Source organism: Elephas maximus, chromosome 8, assembly GCF_024166365.1.
Source record: "Elephas maximus indicus isolate mEleMax1 chromosome 8, mEleMax1 primary haplotype, whole genome shotgun sequence".
In the NCBI taxonomy this organism is placed as follows: Eukaryota; Metazoa; Chordata; class Mammalia; order Proboscidea; family Elephantidae; genus Elephas; species Elephas maximus.
This window is the reverse complement of record NC_064826.1, coordinates 28,925,477-28,942,520: the sequence shown is the minus strand read 5'-3', so window position 1 is coordinate 28,942,520 and position 17,044 is coordinate 28,925,477. Positions and strand designations below refer to the sequence as shown.

At 39.5% G+C, this 17,044-nt stretch overlaps 1 protein-coding gene across 4 annotated transcripts in view; it reads right to left on the bottom strand.

Annotated features, from left to right (window-relative positions):
- The window catches only part of TSPAN12 (tetraspanin 12), a 72,953-nt gene that overhangs the window by 17,954 nt on the left and 37,955 nt on the right, over positions 1-17,044 (bottom strand). For 3 of the 4 annotated variants that reach the window (XM_049893874.1, XM_049893876.1, XM_049893875.1), the window contains 2 exons: positions 10,234-10,308; positions 2,315-2,422 (listed from right to left, as the gene is read on the bottom strand). In XM_049893874.1, the coding sequence (XP_049749831.1) occupies positions 2,315-2,422; positions 10,234-10,308 (183 nt within the window). The remainder of the gene's footprint in view (positions 1-2,314; positions 2,423-10,233; positions 10,309-17,044) is intronic. The other variant, XM_049893878.1, reaches the window with a different exon arrangement.

The following is a 17,044-nucleotide window of genomic DNA, read 5'->3' as shown; positions in this document are numbered from 1 at the left end:
TCATAAACTACTAGTGTCAGAGTCTGCCTTTTTAAATACTGGAACCCAGAGAAAACCATTTTTCTCAGTTCCTGATGATATGTGTTCTTACTGTGTTGATGACAGAAGGACAGTTCTTGGAACACTCTAACTCCATCCACAGTGGAACAGCCCATTTATCTGGCCTTGCCTGGAAATGAGGTGCTCCACATGAACGACTTCTCCAAATAACGTAAGCATATTACTTTCAATGCCAAAGCATTTTTTTTTTTGTAATTTTAATAACTCGCTGAAATGCTTTTTCTTTTTATATCATTGTTTTTCTCCTTCAACAGAAGACACTGAATTTGTACTGAAACTTCCTCAGGGCTCCCTGAAGCAAACCCATTACTACATCAAACAATGCCATGGGCTACAGTTCCTCCGTCCTATCTCTGCCTCCTTTTATTGTGAGACAGTGCCACTCTTGCTAACATTGTGCCATTTTACATTTGAAGAAATGGAGGCTTTGAAAGGTCAAGCTACTTGCCCAGGTCACAGACCAGCGTGTGGAAGGGCGTATTTATTCCAAAGCACATACTCCACCCACTCTCTCCGTAAAAGGAAAAAAAAAGGGGGGGTTTGTTTTCTGAAAGTTACAAAATAAATCCCACCAGAGCTTAAAGGAGATTCCACCAGCCTGATACACATACACAGAATGACACTGCATTAGGAGTCAGGAAAACTGGGGCTTGGCCAAGGTTGCTTTCAGCTCTAATATTTAATTATTTTAGAAAAGGGGCTTTTAAAACTCTTCACCACTTTCTTTTGGGTGAATGAGGCCTATGACATGAAGGAGGGAACTTCACATGTGACAAATCTAAAAATAAGTGTGCTACCATTTGCAATGCCTGTACATCGTCGGAAACGCTGGTGGCGTAGTGGTTAAGTGCTACGGCTGCTAACCAAGAGGTCAGCAGTTCAAATCTACCAGGCGCTCCTTGGAAACTCTATGGGGCAGTTCTACTCTGTCCTATAGGGTCGCTATGAGTTGGAATCGACTCGACGGCACTAGGTGTGAGTTTTTGGTTTTGGTACATTGTCCATCTAGGCGGCGCCCCACCAAGAAAAGAAACACTTTGTTTTTTAATGGGGATTATCACGGTCTACATCACAAATCAAATAAAGAGCTCTTGGAAGCTCCTGCCCTGATCAGACCTTACTATAAATTCCCTGATGCTTCAGTTATTTTACCTTCATGTTGTTTTTAGGACAAATGCCCAGTAAACAAAGTCAGGAAGCATTCAAATAAACAGGAAATCTGTGTTAACAGTGATAATTTTCACCATCTCAACAATTGTAAAACAAAGAGCCAGATTTGGAGACTGTCCTGGATTTGAACCTCTGCTCATATACAAGAAAGAATAACTGAGCAGATAGCTGGATATCCATCGGATAATATACTGATTCTCAAATGTTTTATGACCCAGGTATAAGAGAAATTAAAGGAAACCGCTACATGTGGTCATGTGGGAACGTCCCTCCAACCAAGGAAGGTTGGAGACATTGACACTCATTTGGGATCAGAGCTTGATTTGAAGCAAACTTGATGGTTAAGTTCAAGCCACTAGATTTTACACATCTAAATACAATCCTCATTTGAGAAGATGACTGCCTTGCTATACTGTAGTTGGGTAAGAAAAGCCAGAGGAGCCTATACTTTGTAAAAGTTATTGTTAATAACCATATTCTAAAATGAAAAAAGACTGATGATCTCATTTAATCTTCTCCACAACAAAAGGAGACCGGTAATTTTATTATTCCCATTTTACAGGTAAGGAAACTGAGGCTTAGGGATGTTAAGTAAATTATAGAAGCTCACTTTATAGTAAGCAGCAGAGCCAGGATTTGAACTAAGGTCTTTCTGACTAGAAAGCTCATGCCCTTATTTCAAATTCTGAAATGAGCACCATTATTTTTAAAAAATTAAAAGGATTTTTAAATCACAGATGCTTTAAAAGTCATGAAAAATTATCAATTCAAAAAGAACTTGAATATTTACTAAGTAACCTCTCCTTAAATGGAAACTTCACAGCAGTTTAGCAAAATGGCTTTTCACAAATTGGAAAATATAAATCAATCAGGTGAAATGAAGGGGCCACGTTATAGATGGGAAGGAAAGTAGGGCACAGAGTTATTTGAGGGATTTCTCAACAATGAATTGCACCATTGGTAACTGAATCATAGGCTTAACTTTTCAGCACAGAGAAAATTACCAGAGCCAAAGTTTTGGACATTTGTTTTCAAAGTGTGCCACTTGTTCCATGCTCTCTACCTCAGAAATCTGAGCACTTACCTCTCTCTGAAAAAAATTCCAAGCATGAGTAAGCCACCGGTATCTAGGTAAGCCATAATTTGTCATTCTCGCTTTCAAAGTGACCATATCTGACCACTGTACTGGAACCTGGAGACAAAAAGCATATTATCAACAACTGTAACACCCACACACTCTCAGAGATATACTCACATACCACGCACACACATACTTGAAATATATTGCAATTGATGAATTTTAAGCACAGCATTTTATACTAAGCAAAATAATCAGAAATGATTGAAGTGCCAATACTGAGTTCAAGGAAATTCCGAACAAGTAGTCATCTATGCATTCTATACAAACACCTGAAAAGCTACTCATACCAAGTGATCCCTTGAGAGAAATGACCTCTGATTTGATTTCATACTGCTATAATGTTGTTCTTTAGAATCACTGTAGATAAACAAACAAAAAAACCAAACCCCTTGCCATCGAGTCGATTCTGACTCAGAGAGACCCTATAGGACAGACTAAAACTGCTCCATAGGGTTTCCAAAGATTGGCTGGTGAATTGGAACTGCCAACTTCTTGGTTAGCAGCTGCACCCTTAGCCACTGCACCACCAGGGCTCAAAAACTAAGGGAGAAGAATAAAAAGAAAAAGAGCTTAGCTTAAGTCAAGCTTCATTTTGGAGTAATTTCCTAAACACTTTTCAAAAATTGGATTTAGCCTCTTTAACATGTAGCTTTAAAAAAAAAAATTAGCATCAAATGCTGGTGGCGGGGCTGCCTCACGGGGGGAGGAATGGGTGGGGTGTTATTTGCATAAAATACAGTATATGGCTAGGAGAATTGGTGGGTCATATGCAAACTGTGTTGAGCCTTCTGAGGAGCCACCAGACAATTGTTTAAGGTGGCTGCACCATTCTGCAGTCCCACTATCAGTGTTGTGAGGATATCAATTTCTCCACATCGTTGTCAACAGTTGTAATCATCTTTTTGATTACAGCCATCTAAGTGGGTATCAAGTGTTAGCCTGTTATGTTTTGATCCGTATTTCCCCGATGACTGACCACGTTGAGCATCTTTTCATGTACTTGTTCGTCATCTGCATGTCTTCATTGGAGACATGTCTGTCCATATCCTTTGCTGTAAGAGTTCTTCATACATTCCAAGTACAAACCCCTTATCAGATATATGATTTGCAAACATTTCCACCCATTCTGTGGGTTGTCTTTTCACTTCCTTGATGGCATCCTTTGAGGATAATATGTTTTAATTTTTTTGTTGTGGTAAATATATATGTAACAAAACATTTGCCATTTCAACATTTTTCACATGTACAGTTCAGTGACATTAATTGCATTCATCATGTTGTTCAACCATCATCATCATCCATTCCCAAATTTTTTCATCACCCTTAACAGAAGCTCAGTGTTTCCTAAGCAACGAGTCCTCCTTTTCCCCTCCCTCCCGACCACTGCCGGAAACCACTAATAAACTTTGGTCTTTATATTAAAACAAACAAACAAACAAAAAAAATGGGCAGGGGATATGAACAGACACTTCACCAGGAAGGATGTTTGGGTGGCTAACAGGCACCTGAAGAAGTGTTCGTAATCACTGGACATTAGACGGATGCAGATCAAAACTACAATGAGATACGATCTCATCCCGACATGACTGGCACTAATGGAGAAGACAGAAAATAACAAATGTTGGAGAGGTTCCGGGGAGACTGGAACTCTTGTACACTGTGGGAGTGTGGAATGATGCAGCCACTACGGAAGACAGTATGGCATTTCCTTAGGAGGCTAGAAATGGAAATATTATGTGGCCCAGAAATCCCACTCCCTGGTATATACCCTAAAGAAACAAGAGCGGTGGCATGAATAGATATATGTACACCGATGCTCGTTGCAGCACTGTTCATGGCGGCAAAAAGATGGAAGCAACCTAGGTGCCGATCAGCAGATGAATAGATTAACTGTGGCACATACACAATGGGATACTATGCAATGATAAAGAATAATGACGAATCCACGAAACATCTCACAACATAGATGAATTTGGAGGACATTATGCTGAGTGAAATAAGTCAACCATATAAGGACCAATATTATATGAGACCACTGTTATAGAAAATAATAATAATAAAAGGTTCACACACAGAAAAAGAAAAAACTCTTTGATGGTTACCAGGGTGGGAAAACTACCAAATAGACAGAAGACATGAGTCAACATTGGTGAAGGCAAAGAAGGCAATGCACAATATAGGAAATGTCAGCAAAAAAAAGGGGGACAACGGTAATTACAATAGCATAGACAATTCTGCAGCAATATTAACAAACAGTAATTTATGAATGGATGCATGGGTAGATAGGTATGCCAAGAGTTATGGGAGGGTGTAAGGGAACACATCAACCTGCAGACACAGGTTTGGTGGTGGATATTTCTATGTACATAGCTGTAGGTGCTGCTTATATATTAACATAGACAATAGAGCACATAAGGGCCACAGTCAGGGCAACTTCTTAGACATAATCAAACACCTCGCGGGACGAAGTTCCTAGGCTTGAAGGTGAAGAAACAAAGACTCGGGGAACATCTAAGTCAATTGACACAACATAGTTCATAAAGACAAAGTCCCGCATCCTACTCTGGTGAGTAGCTTCTGGGGCCTTAAAAGCTTGTGAACAGCCATCTAAGATACAACTATCGGTCTCTTACCGTTTGGAGCAAAGTAAAGAAAATTAAAGACTCAAGGAAGCAATTAGTTCAAATGACTAATGGACCACATGAACCACAGCCTACATGACCCCAAGGTTAGAAGAACTACATGGTGCCCGGCTACCACTACTGACCACTATGACTGGGATCACAGTAGAGAGTCCAGATACAGCAGGAGAAAAATTACAGTACAAAAAATCAATTTCACAAAAAAGACCAGACTTACTGGTCTGATAAAAGACTGGAAGAACTCCTGAGACTATGGCCCTATGATACCCTTCTGAACTGGTACTGAAGCCATTCCCGGAGACCATCTTTCAGCCAAACCACAGACAGATCCATAAAACAAACAGTAACACCCGAGAGGAACGTGTCCTTTACACCAATCAATTATACGAGATCAAAAGGGCAACATTTGCTCAAAAGCAAAGATGAGAAAGCCGGAAGAGGTAGAAAATCAGAACAAGAGAAAACGGGGTACCCAGGACGGAAATGGGGAGAGCACTGACACATTGTGGGGAATGAAACCAACGTCAGGGAACACTTTATGTACAAACTATGGAATGGGAAACTAATACGCTCTGTAAACTTTCACCTAAGGCACAATAAAAAAAATTTTTTTTAATTGGATTTAAGGCGCATGCTAAAATTTTAGAATGAACAGTTCTCAAAACTTCAGGCATTTTTGTGCTTCTATTTTGAAGTCATCTAGCACCATGTCCATTAACATGTTTAATCTTGACAGACCTTCAGGTGTGCAATACAGCAGCTGGCTAGAAATCGGATCAGCATATCATTCTATGGTTCATCTCTACGGCCAGAGCGGAAACTGAGGTATACAAATCCTAGTCTCACTACATGTGTGGCAATAAAGCAACTCTTGGGAAATTGGGCATACATCCATGTTTGCTTCATGGAATAACAGAGACCTGGCTTAGTGAAGCAAGCTTAGCACTTAACAAATGAAGTAAAGATGAAGAGGTAAAAAGGAGAAAAACAAGAGGTTGAGTCAATACAGCCCAGATGAAACTCAAGATTAGGGCTGCTTCAAAGAGAGTATTAGTTAAACAAACTATGGTACGTACACACACTGGAGTATTATGCAACAGTAAACAACAATGATGAATCTGCGAAGCATCTCATAACATGGATGAATCTGGAGGACATTATGCTGAGTAAACAGGTCAATCACAAAAGGACAAATATTATATGAGACCACTACTGTAAAAACTCATGAGAAGGTTTGTGTACAAAAAGAAACAATCTTTGATGGTTACAAGGGAGGGGAGGTGTGGGGAGGGAAAAACACTAAATAGACAAGAGATAAGTGGTAACTCTGGTGAAGGGTAAGACAATACACAATACTGAGGAAGCCAGCACAACCTAACCAAGGCAGGGTCATGGAAGCTCCACAGACACACCCAAGCTCCCAGATTGACTGAACTGCTGGGTTGAATGCTGTGGGGACCTTGGTCTCAGGGAATATCTAGCTTAATTGGCATATCATAGTTTATAAAGAAAATGTTCTACATTCTACTTTGGTGAGTTGCGTCTGGGGTCTTAAAAGCCTGTGAGGGGCTATCTAAGATACTCCACTGGTCTCATCCCTTCAACAGCAAGGGAGAATGAAGAAAACTAAAGACATAAGGGAAAGATTAGTCTAAAGGACTAATGGACCACATCTACCATGTCCTCCACCAGACTGAGTCCGGTACAACTAGATGGCGCCCAGCTACCACCACTTATTTCCCTGTCAGGGATCACAACAGAGGGTCCAGGACAGAGCTGCAGAAAAATGTAGAACAAAATTCTAACTCACAAAAAAAGACAAGACTTACTGGCCTGACAGAGACTGGAGAAACCCTGAGAATACGGCCCCAGGCACTCTTTTGGCTCAGTAATTAAGTCACTCCTGAGGTTCACCCTTCAGCCAAAGATGAGACACAAAAAATGAAACAAAATGAGACTTAAAGAAGCATACCAGCCCAGGGGCAAAGACTACAAGGCAGGAGGGGGTAGGAAAGCTGGTAATAGGGAACCCAAGGTTGAGAAGGCAGAGTGCTGACATGTCATGGGGTTGTTAACCAATGTCATAAAACAATACGTGTACTGTTTAATGACAACCTAGTTTGTTCTGTAAACCTTCATCTAAAGTACAATTAATTAAAAAAAACAGTACTAGCAATAGAAGTAGTTTTAAAATGGCTGACCATAGAAATTCCGCTTTGTCCATTTTATGACTTGGAAACATACAGTACCAAAGAAAACACCCTGATTCAAGGGATTAACCAAAGTTCAAACTACTGACTGTAAATCAGTATTATCTCATACATTTCTGGGCATAAAGTACATGGACAGAAGATAAGTTCCCTAGGAATTCATAATCAGAAACAATTCATATTATTGACAGATTTTATCTAAAGAAAGAATATTTTTAAGGGGTGAATGTGTATAAACAACAGAAATATAGGGAAACAGACTGTCTGATTTCAGTTATTAGAACAGTCATTTTTATCTTACATTCCAAAATAAAATATAGGTTGTTTCCCCACTGTGACCACAATTGATCTGAGACCAAAAATGGCAAGAAACAGGGAAGACCACTGAGGTTCTGGCACAAAATACTGGGATCTAGCCATAAAGTAGAGCACACATTTATTAGTTACTTGCCTGGAACAGCCAAAAGCACAAAGCTCATTCTATGTGAAGGCTGGCTTCTGCAAAATTTGGCAGATAATAAACTTTAATGGCACTTTTCATTCACACTGCTATTAGGGTAAAAGCAAAAAAAAAAAAAAAAATCTGACAAACTTCTTTTCTAAAGGCCTATTTTCCACAGTTCACATTTAAACAACCCTTGTTTTATCCTGGTAACTTAATGGGGCAGACCCACACGAGCAAAACAGTTATATATGCCTTCAACCAAAATGGCAGCACCCACCCATCTAGTACCTCTGCAATACTGAAAAGCTATCTGCAGACTGCCCCTCAACAGAATAAACAAAGGACGAATTCCTTTCAGTTTTCCCATGTTTCTTAGAATTATATTAGAATTAAAACATTTCCTTTCAAATACTTGAACTCATTTAGAACTAGTTATAACTTAGGAGATTTCACAAACATTAATATTACACATACTCTATAAATCCATTTAAAAATCTACAGAAGGTAAATTTATCTCTAAAATCAAAGCTAAGGTAAGGGGATTAAGAATCAATTATAAGATTTATTGTCCCTTGCTTGAATGTCAAGGAGATAAATTTATTATTTGGAAACAGAAAAATTAGAGAGACAACCGTTTTACATAAAACACATAGAAACTAAGTCCCTGGAGCCATTTCTTTCACTTAATTAAGGAGCTTAGTGGTGCAGTGGTTAAAGCACTCAACTGCTAACCAAAAGGTTGTCGGTTCAAAACTACCAGGGGCTCGGAGAAAGAAAGATGTGGCAGTCTGCTTCCATAGAGATTCACAGCCTTGGAAGCCCTATGGGGTCGCTACGAGTTGGAATTGACTCGACAGCAGTGGTTAATGATATAAAACTTCTAGGAACGGAGTGAAAATATGATTCTCAAAGACAGCAATAAAATGCCTGTTCTAATGGCAGATTTAATTTTGAAGAAAGTTTTTTTTTTTTTAATATTAAACTAGTTAGAACCCGCCTTGAGTTTTCATTTTTTTAATAGAGAGAAGAACGATCATAAATCCTGTCTTCCTACTGAGAGCTGTCATACCGTGGAAGCACAAGTATTTTTACAGGGGTTTAGATGTGTGGCGGTGCCAAAACATCGTTTACATGTAAACAGGAGTACACAGTGTATCTATACGTCTCATTATCACTTAGTACTTAAAACAGTCTCAAAGGAGAGTAGCAGATTTGTCAAAGAGTCTTTAATAACTGAATCAGTACTAGATACAACTTCAGTTTGATTATACGGCTGCCAAAATGCCTCTCTTCCCTCTGAAACAAATAACCACCCTCTCTTCTTAACGGTTTTCAAATTTTACAATATAAGAGTCCCCTAGGGAGCTTGGGTGGGAGAAAGATGTGGCAGTTTGCTCCTGTAAAGAAAGATTACAGCCTTGGAAACCCTTTGGGGCAGTTCTAGTCTGTCCTATAGGGTCGCTGTGAGTCGGCATTGGCAGTGGATCGGGGAAACTTGTCACAAATGCAAATGTCCAGTCCCCTGCCCCTTCCTCCCTGGTCTTCCCCTCCATTCTGACTGAGCAGATCTAGGCTGCCGCCTGAAAATACTTTTTTCTTTTTGTTTTAAGAATCTCCCTGGGTGACTCCTGATGCAGATGGTTCAAGGCCATATACTGAAAAACACCTCTTGCGAAACAAAATTATTCCAGACGCTTACATTGGAAAACTGTGGCCTGCCTCCAGGAAGACAGCCAGCATTCAGACATTGAAAGGTGTATGACCTCATTAGTGATAAATGCACCAATTAAATGAGCAAGCATTAAGTAATATTACCCAGTGCAAGCAATGTGAAGTGCAACTGCTAAACCAAACTGTGGTAACATTTTGAGACTGAGACAGTCTTATCCTCATTCACTCTAACATATTTATACAAGTTGTTCCAGCAGCTTCAACTGCTAAAAGAAAAGAGAAAAAATGCTCAAGAGTTGTTTCCAAGTATCAAGTCTCAGATTCTGAGAGTGTTTCGACACTGGGCTTAACATACAGCAACTCTTCAAACACACTCCTTAAAAAGCGGAAGATTTTTTGGCTCCTGGCACACAGGAGAAGCGTGCTTCCTCCTTGGTATACTGCTGAAGTCAGCATTTTATAAGGCTTTCGCATAGATTTTGAAGTACTCGCAGAAAATCTGGCTGCAAATGTGAAATCTTTCCTGTTATACACTGGTAAAATTCATTTTAGAACACAGCAGTATTTTTACTCAGTTATATACATGTTTTAAAACTCTACGGAATCAAAGACATACACCACATAGGATACCCCGTGAAATGTTACAAATCATGGTTTGGAAATGTACTTTAGCTAGAACAGACACAGGAAAGGTATTTTTCAGAAGTACTGGGCCTATTCACTGTTATCATGTACCATGTTGCTACCGTTGTTAGCTGCCCTTGAGTCCATTCCAACTCATGGCGATAAATACACAAATTAGTAATAATGTGTCTAAATTACTCCAAAGTAACAGATTTAGAATGTTAAACTGGGTATTGTTTTAGATTGTGTTTACTCCCGTCTTGAACTCACCATGATTTCCTGTTCATATGTCCAAACACCACAAGCCAGTTCTACACAGAAAATGACAAGTAAACTTCCAAAGTACTGCAGGAGAACAGAAAATTATGCTGTTAGTTTAGAATTCAAGTAAAGCACGGTCATCAGAGGCAAGCTAAATATTCTTCAGTGTTATGTTTATCTGATGGAAAAGTAAACAGAGACGCATTTTCATGAACCTTCCTCAAGAACAGATGGGTGAAATTTCAGCAATATCTTGCAGACAACATTCAATACTCACCTAAGTGGACCATGGTTTATTATGCATCTTCTGGGACAAACATTTTATAAATGCCAATACTTTCATTAGGTTAAGCTAGAATTTGTATGTTATAGTTTGATAGAATATATCAAGTTCTCCATACTGTGGCTGAGAAAACGGACCTAATTTTTTTTCAAAGTGGGTGAGATGAGGTGAGCAGATATTAAATCATTGCAGGCAAGGGGACCTCCCTTCCATTCTTAGGAAACTACAATATACAGCAAAATCTCAATTACTGATCATGCTTTAATATGTATAATAGCATAAGAAGTTCCTATTATGTGGAAGGAGACCCTGGTGGTGTAGTGGTTAAGAGCTACAGCTTATAACCAAAAGGTCGGCAGTTCAAATCCACCAGGTGCTCCTTGGAAACCCTATGAGGCAGTTCTACTCTATCCTATAGGTCACTATGAGTCGAAATCAAAACAGTGGCAATGAGATTGGTTTTGGTTATTATGTGGAAGGCACTTGGGATATATAAAAGAATATCAGAACTTCTGATAAGGCACACGTAGGCAAAGAAATAACAAAGGTGAATACAATGTCAAAAGCAGAAATGAAGATAAAAATTCAGAGGGGTCCTGTGAGAGATGTGTGCCAGGCCTGAAAATTGAAGAGGACTGGAAAAGAGAGACAAGAAAATTCCAAACAAATATGTACAATTGTGCAGAGGCGGCAGGAAAGTAAAATAAATATTTAGGAAACAGGAAACATCCACCTAGCTGTACTGGGTGGTCATAAAGAGGAATGGTAGAAGATCAAATTTGAAAAGTAGACTGGAGCCAGATTATGGAGAATTTTAAGTAAAAAGCTAATGGGTTCTAAATCTATCCTGTAGGTCTTGAGGTGGCATCTTTTTTAAAGTTTTTGAATAGGGGAACGAGAAGATAAAACAAATATTGAGTTCAGATTAAATAACTGCACAGTTCTAAATGGATTGGAAAGAAAAGACCAGGGGATGAACGGTCCCTTGTTGTTTGGTGCTTTCCAGGCGGTTTTTGACTTATACTGACCTTGTGTGACAGAGAACTGCCCCGTAGGGTTTCCTAGGCTGTAATCTTTATGGAAGTAAATCACTAGGTCTTTCTCCTTCAGAGTTACCAGATCTTTTTGGTTAGCAGCTGAGCACATAACCACTGCACCACCAGAGCTCCTTGAAGGGTCCCTTAGAAGGCAGCAAAGCAGAGACATTTGGTGAGGACCTGAACTTTGTTAGATGGTAGTCTTGCAAATATGTAAGGGAAAGAATAGATTCAAGAGATGTAACCAGAGAAAAATTGACAACACATTTTGACTGATTGGACCTAGGTACTGAGGGAGGAAGATACATTTGACCAAATAGAGAATAGTCCTGTGGGAAGAGGAACCATTCATTTTAGATGTGTTTTATGGGAATGTTTGTTAAACTACTAGAAATGTAGATCTGGACCTCAGGTGCTCATGGGTGTAAATGGAAATTATTAGGATGATGATGATGATTACTATTGCAAACAAAAAATACTTTTCTATTTACCAAGTACTTTCATAATTAATAAGAAGCCCTGGTGGCACCATGGTTAAGCACTCAGCTGGTAACCAAAAGGTTGGCAGTTCGGATCCACCAGCCGCTCCTCAAGAGAACCTATTTTACAGATGAGAAAATTAACACCAAAAATAGATACTGTGATTTGCACAAGAAATATGCATAGTCAGTTTTGGCATATTCTGTGGCAGTGTTCTTTATGCTATTCCTTCCCACCTCCCCAGCTGTGGAGGTAACTATACACAGACAAGTAGTAAAGGTACGGGAAAGAATGAGATCTCTGAAACTTCTCTTCACTAATTCCAACAGGAATACAACAACGTCCCTGCTTTCATAAATCTTCCATTCCATTTAGGGTCGGGGTACCAGGTAGTGATGATCATCAATAATCTCTCTTTATTGGCATAAAAGCTCCATGAGGATAGGCGATTTATTGTGTTCTTCAGCACACAGTGGGTGCTCAATAAATGTGTGACACAAAAAACAATGGATGAAATCAAAGCAAGGTGGAATGAGACTAAGACTTGGGAGCCATCTTGGACTAAGTGATCAAGAAATGTCTCTTTAGGAAGGTGATGTTTCAGAAGAGTCAGTAATGACAGGAGTCAATCCTGCTAGGATTTGTGGAAAAGCAATGCAGGAAGAGGAAACATGAGGTGCAACACAGCACCACAAGGTGAGTTATTTACTTAAGGACTCAGTGCTAACTGGAGCACAGACAGGGCGGAGGGGTACAGAAGTTCAAGCAGATGACCATGGCATTCAGAGGTACAAGAACCCAGATCATGAGAGGGCTTATGGGCCCTGGAAAGGATTTTGGATATTATTCTAGCTGCAATAAAAATCCCCTGGCAGGTGACATGATCTAATGTAAGTTATAAAAACATAATTCCAGCTGTTTTGTGAAAAACATCCTGTAGGAAAGCAAGGCTGTGATTAGGAAGACCAAATAAAAGACTGCTGACCAGGATGGTAGCAAGAAAATGGAAAAAAGTGGACTGATTTAGGATTCTGAGTCATCAGGACTTGAACTTTAAGTTTCTTTGCCCGTAATTTTTGCGAAAAAAAAAAAGGAAAGAAAGGGATGGAAGAAACTGGATGGATGTTCTACTACTTCCATGATATGTCCCTCATAATTTCAAAAAATAAATCCCTGCTATTAGTTTTCATTTATTTCTTTCAAATATAACATGCAGAATATATAACTACATAATCTCATAGACAATAACATGGCTTAAAAAAATTGGTTCAAAAATAAAACAATATTTCCTTGAGTGAATACCATTTTACCAGCTACTTTTATTTTCAGCATATGTAATACCCATGTTCAGCTTCAATCTCCTCAGAGCTCATTTCCAAGTGTTACTATTTCTAGGCCTTACTTTAAAGATTTCAGCCTCGATATAATGATTAGAAGAACTTTTGTAAACTCTAAGTCAGTTTTTCTCCAAACTCTCTTTAATGCTTTACTTAAGAGATTACTAGACAAAAATAGTATTAAAACTGCAAAGTGACCAAAGATGCTTTAACTATATGCTAGATCAATCTTCTTTAATGAGATCGAAAGAGATCCTAGGAGAATATGAGATTCTGGGAAAGAATAACGTTACGGGATACCTTTGCTCTCCTCTTCTGTTCCTAACCTAAATTCTTCTCAAAATTGACATCAGGTTACGATGAAAATCAAAGCAGCCCTGAAATAACAAGATATCTCTAAAGATAAAACATGAACACGGATGGTAGTTGTGTGTACTGCTGATAGAAAGGGATTAAGGGATACCCTGACATTGCCTTGGGGATAATCACGTAAGGAGGGTGTTCTGGAGTGATTTTATAACCGTTCAAACCTCTTTTGAGGTCACCAGGTGGTGCAAATGTTTTGGACTCATCTGGTAACTGAAAGGTTGGTGGTTTGAACCCACCTAGTGACACTGTGGAAAGACAGCCCTGGCGCTCTATTTCCGTAAAGATTATAGCCAAGAAAACCCTACGGAACAGTTCTACTCTGTCACACACGGGGTCGCCGTGAGTTGCAATTGACTAGACGGCACTAGATAACAAAATTCCTTTTGAGTCACCTCATTACCTACCTCCTGGAGTCACTGCCCAGGTTACAAAGGCAGCAGAACCAACAGGAAGGCCCCAAAACAGAGCCATCTGGAAGTGCCCAGATGTGTATAATGCCTGAGCAACTCTCCTAGGTCTATGGATCAAAACAACAGTGTCATAACAGCAGGGTGACAAGAGTCTTTGGTTCCTCAAAGCGAGGTTTACAACGGGCTAGTAATACCATAACTTATACACAGGCAGGAAAGCAAATGTAAAGCATGTGTATCCAAAGCATCTCTCACTTCAAACTGAAAAATGAGACTGGACCAGTCATTGGGGATGGGGAGAGAGAGACTGGTCCACATGAGCTGAACCCTCCTAATTCTGAAGAAGATCCAAAATGATTGTATCTTTCAGATTTCTAGTGGATTCATTTGAGGCAAGTTCTCTCATGTAAAAGTTTCTTTGTCTTTATTCTGCTAACACTCAGGAGCACTACATTTATTTGGCCTTGGGGTTGAAAGTATCAGTTTCACCAACATTATAAAACTTTCATGGAACAAATTAAAGTCAAAACTTTTTCTATATATTTTGCTGCAGCTTCCTGGTCATCTCCCTTTGTTTTGTTGTTATTGCTTCAGCCTGACACATTCAGTCTTCTAACTCCAAGGAAAACGTGAAATGTCAAATCCATACATAATACAACACACGAAGGTCAACTGCATTTTAGGTCAAACTAAAATCTCTTTATCGGTGAGCCCTGGGTCCTGGATAAAGTCATCCTCTTGATTACTGCATGCGCAGAGTCACTCAACCAGTATTTAATTTAAGGGCTGGATTTGAGACATCTGTAAAGCATGGTGTTAAGCCATAGTTTCAAACAAAACAAAACTAGCAAGGAATTAAGCAGTATCTCCAGCTGAGCTCTGTTATGGTATAAAGTATATCTCACATCACATTTCACTACAAAATTGTTTGCTGTCCTCAACATCACTGGACGCATGCATTTATCTCCCCCAGCGGTGTTCACTGGTAGGGTAGTAAAATGGCCTAAGTACTCAACTGCTAACTGAAAGGTTGGCGGTTAGAACACACCAAGAGGCACCTCAGAAGAAAGGCCTGGGCTTTTGCTTTCAAAAACCTTGAAAACCCTACAGAGCAGTTCTACTCTGCAGACATGGGATCACCACGAGTCAGAATCAACCTGACAGCAACTCTTTGGTTCGCTGGCTTTGTCACGGATTGAATTATGTCCCCCCAAAAATGTGTGTATCAACTTGGTTAGGCCAGGATTCCCAGTATTGTGTGGTTGTCTCCCATTTTGTGATTGTAATTTTATGTCAAGAGGATGAGGGGGGGATTGTACCACCACCCTCACTCAGGTCACCTCCCCGATCCAAGGAAAAGGGAGATTCCCTGGGGTGTGGCCTGCACCACTTTTTATCTCTCAAGAGATAAAAGGAAAGGGAAGCAAGCAGAGAGTTGGGGACCTCATACCACCAAGAAAGTAGCACCAGGAGCAGAGTGCATGCTTTGGACCTGGGGTCCCTGCACCTGAGGAGCTCTTTAACCAGGGGAAGATTGATGACAAGGAATCTTGCTCCAGAGCTAAAAGAGAGAAAAAGCCTTCCCCTGGAGCTGACACCCTGAATTTGGATTTATAACCTACTAGACTGTGAGAGAATAAATTTCTCTTTGTTAAAGCCATCCACTTGTGGTATTTCTGTTATGGTAGCACTAGATGACTAAGATAGGCTTGGTATCAGCACGTCTCACTTTTCCACTACACATGGCTTGAAAAAATGGCCCCTGCCAGTCCAGCTCGCAAAGCAACGTGCCCCCCTCTTCTCCTTGTGTGCTTTCCTTCTGGAATGGTGGAAAGACCTCTGAATTTGGAGTCAAAAGATCAAAGCTCAAACCCAGCTCTGAAATAGACTATGGGATCTTTGGTCAATCATTAACTGCTCTGGCTTCAGTTTACCAGTATAAAATAAAGATAAAAATAAAGTCTTCCTCACTGTTGTCATGATTGATCTCATACATGTGAAGATGCTTTGGAAAATGTGCAGCATTATAGAAATGTTCTTTTTTTCTGGTTTGTGAAATACAATCCCATATTAACTTTTCTTTGTCTCCTGTACCTGGCCTTCCTTCATTCCCTGCAGTTTGCCACAGTTTCTTCCTCGTAATTGTTTTCTAGTATTTCACTGCTTGGTCTTTACCATTTTACTTTTCTCCTTCCTTCTGCGTAGTAGAGTTTCCCATATGCTGTATTTCAGGCTTCAGAGGCTTCCACTTTTAAATCACTTGGCTGCTTTACCAACAAGTCACAGTGTTCACTTTAATCGCCAGTCGGTCAGTTTTGGCTGGCAGGGATCTTGTCCTTAAACATTTTTTATCCCCAAAGCCCAGCAGTACCTGTCACAGAGCAGGTATTCAATAAATGTTGGTGGCAATAATGATCGGTTACCAATCAGAAAAACAATTTCAGCATTTCCTTGGGTTTCTCTGACTCATTTGAGCTCTGAGTTTCTTGTTAACATTCAACTTCCTTGACTTCTGCCTACAAATTTACTATTTATAACTCTGTCCCTCTGTTTCACTATGAGTCTTTTTGTGGATTATATTATGAGACTCCACCATGCCTTTAATCATTTAAGACAATTTACCTAGCTAAATAAAAGACTCAATATATAGACATTCCTCTTCTCTCCTGAACTACAATCAACTAAACATATGGGAAAAAAAGTGTGTTTATACAAGGAAAATAGAATGTAATTGTTTGCATTACAAAGTATTTTATGTCCTTTAAAAATTATTCAATACAGAGTTCCTTGAAATAGCTAAGTTTCTCTATTCTAAAGAAACTAAAATTTGTGTTCTACAAAGAAGTTTTATACCCTAAACATATGTTCTTGGAAAAAAAACTGCATCAAGTAAGAGACACTGAT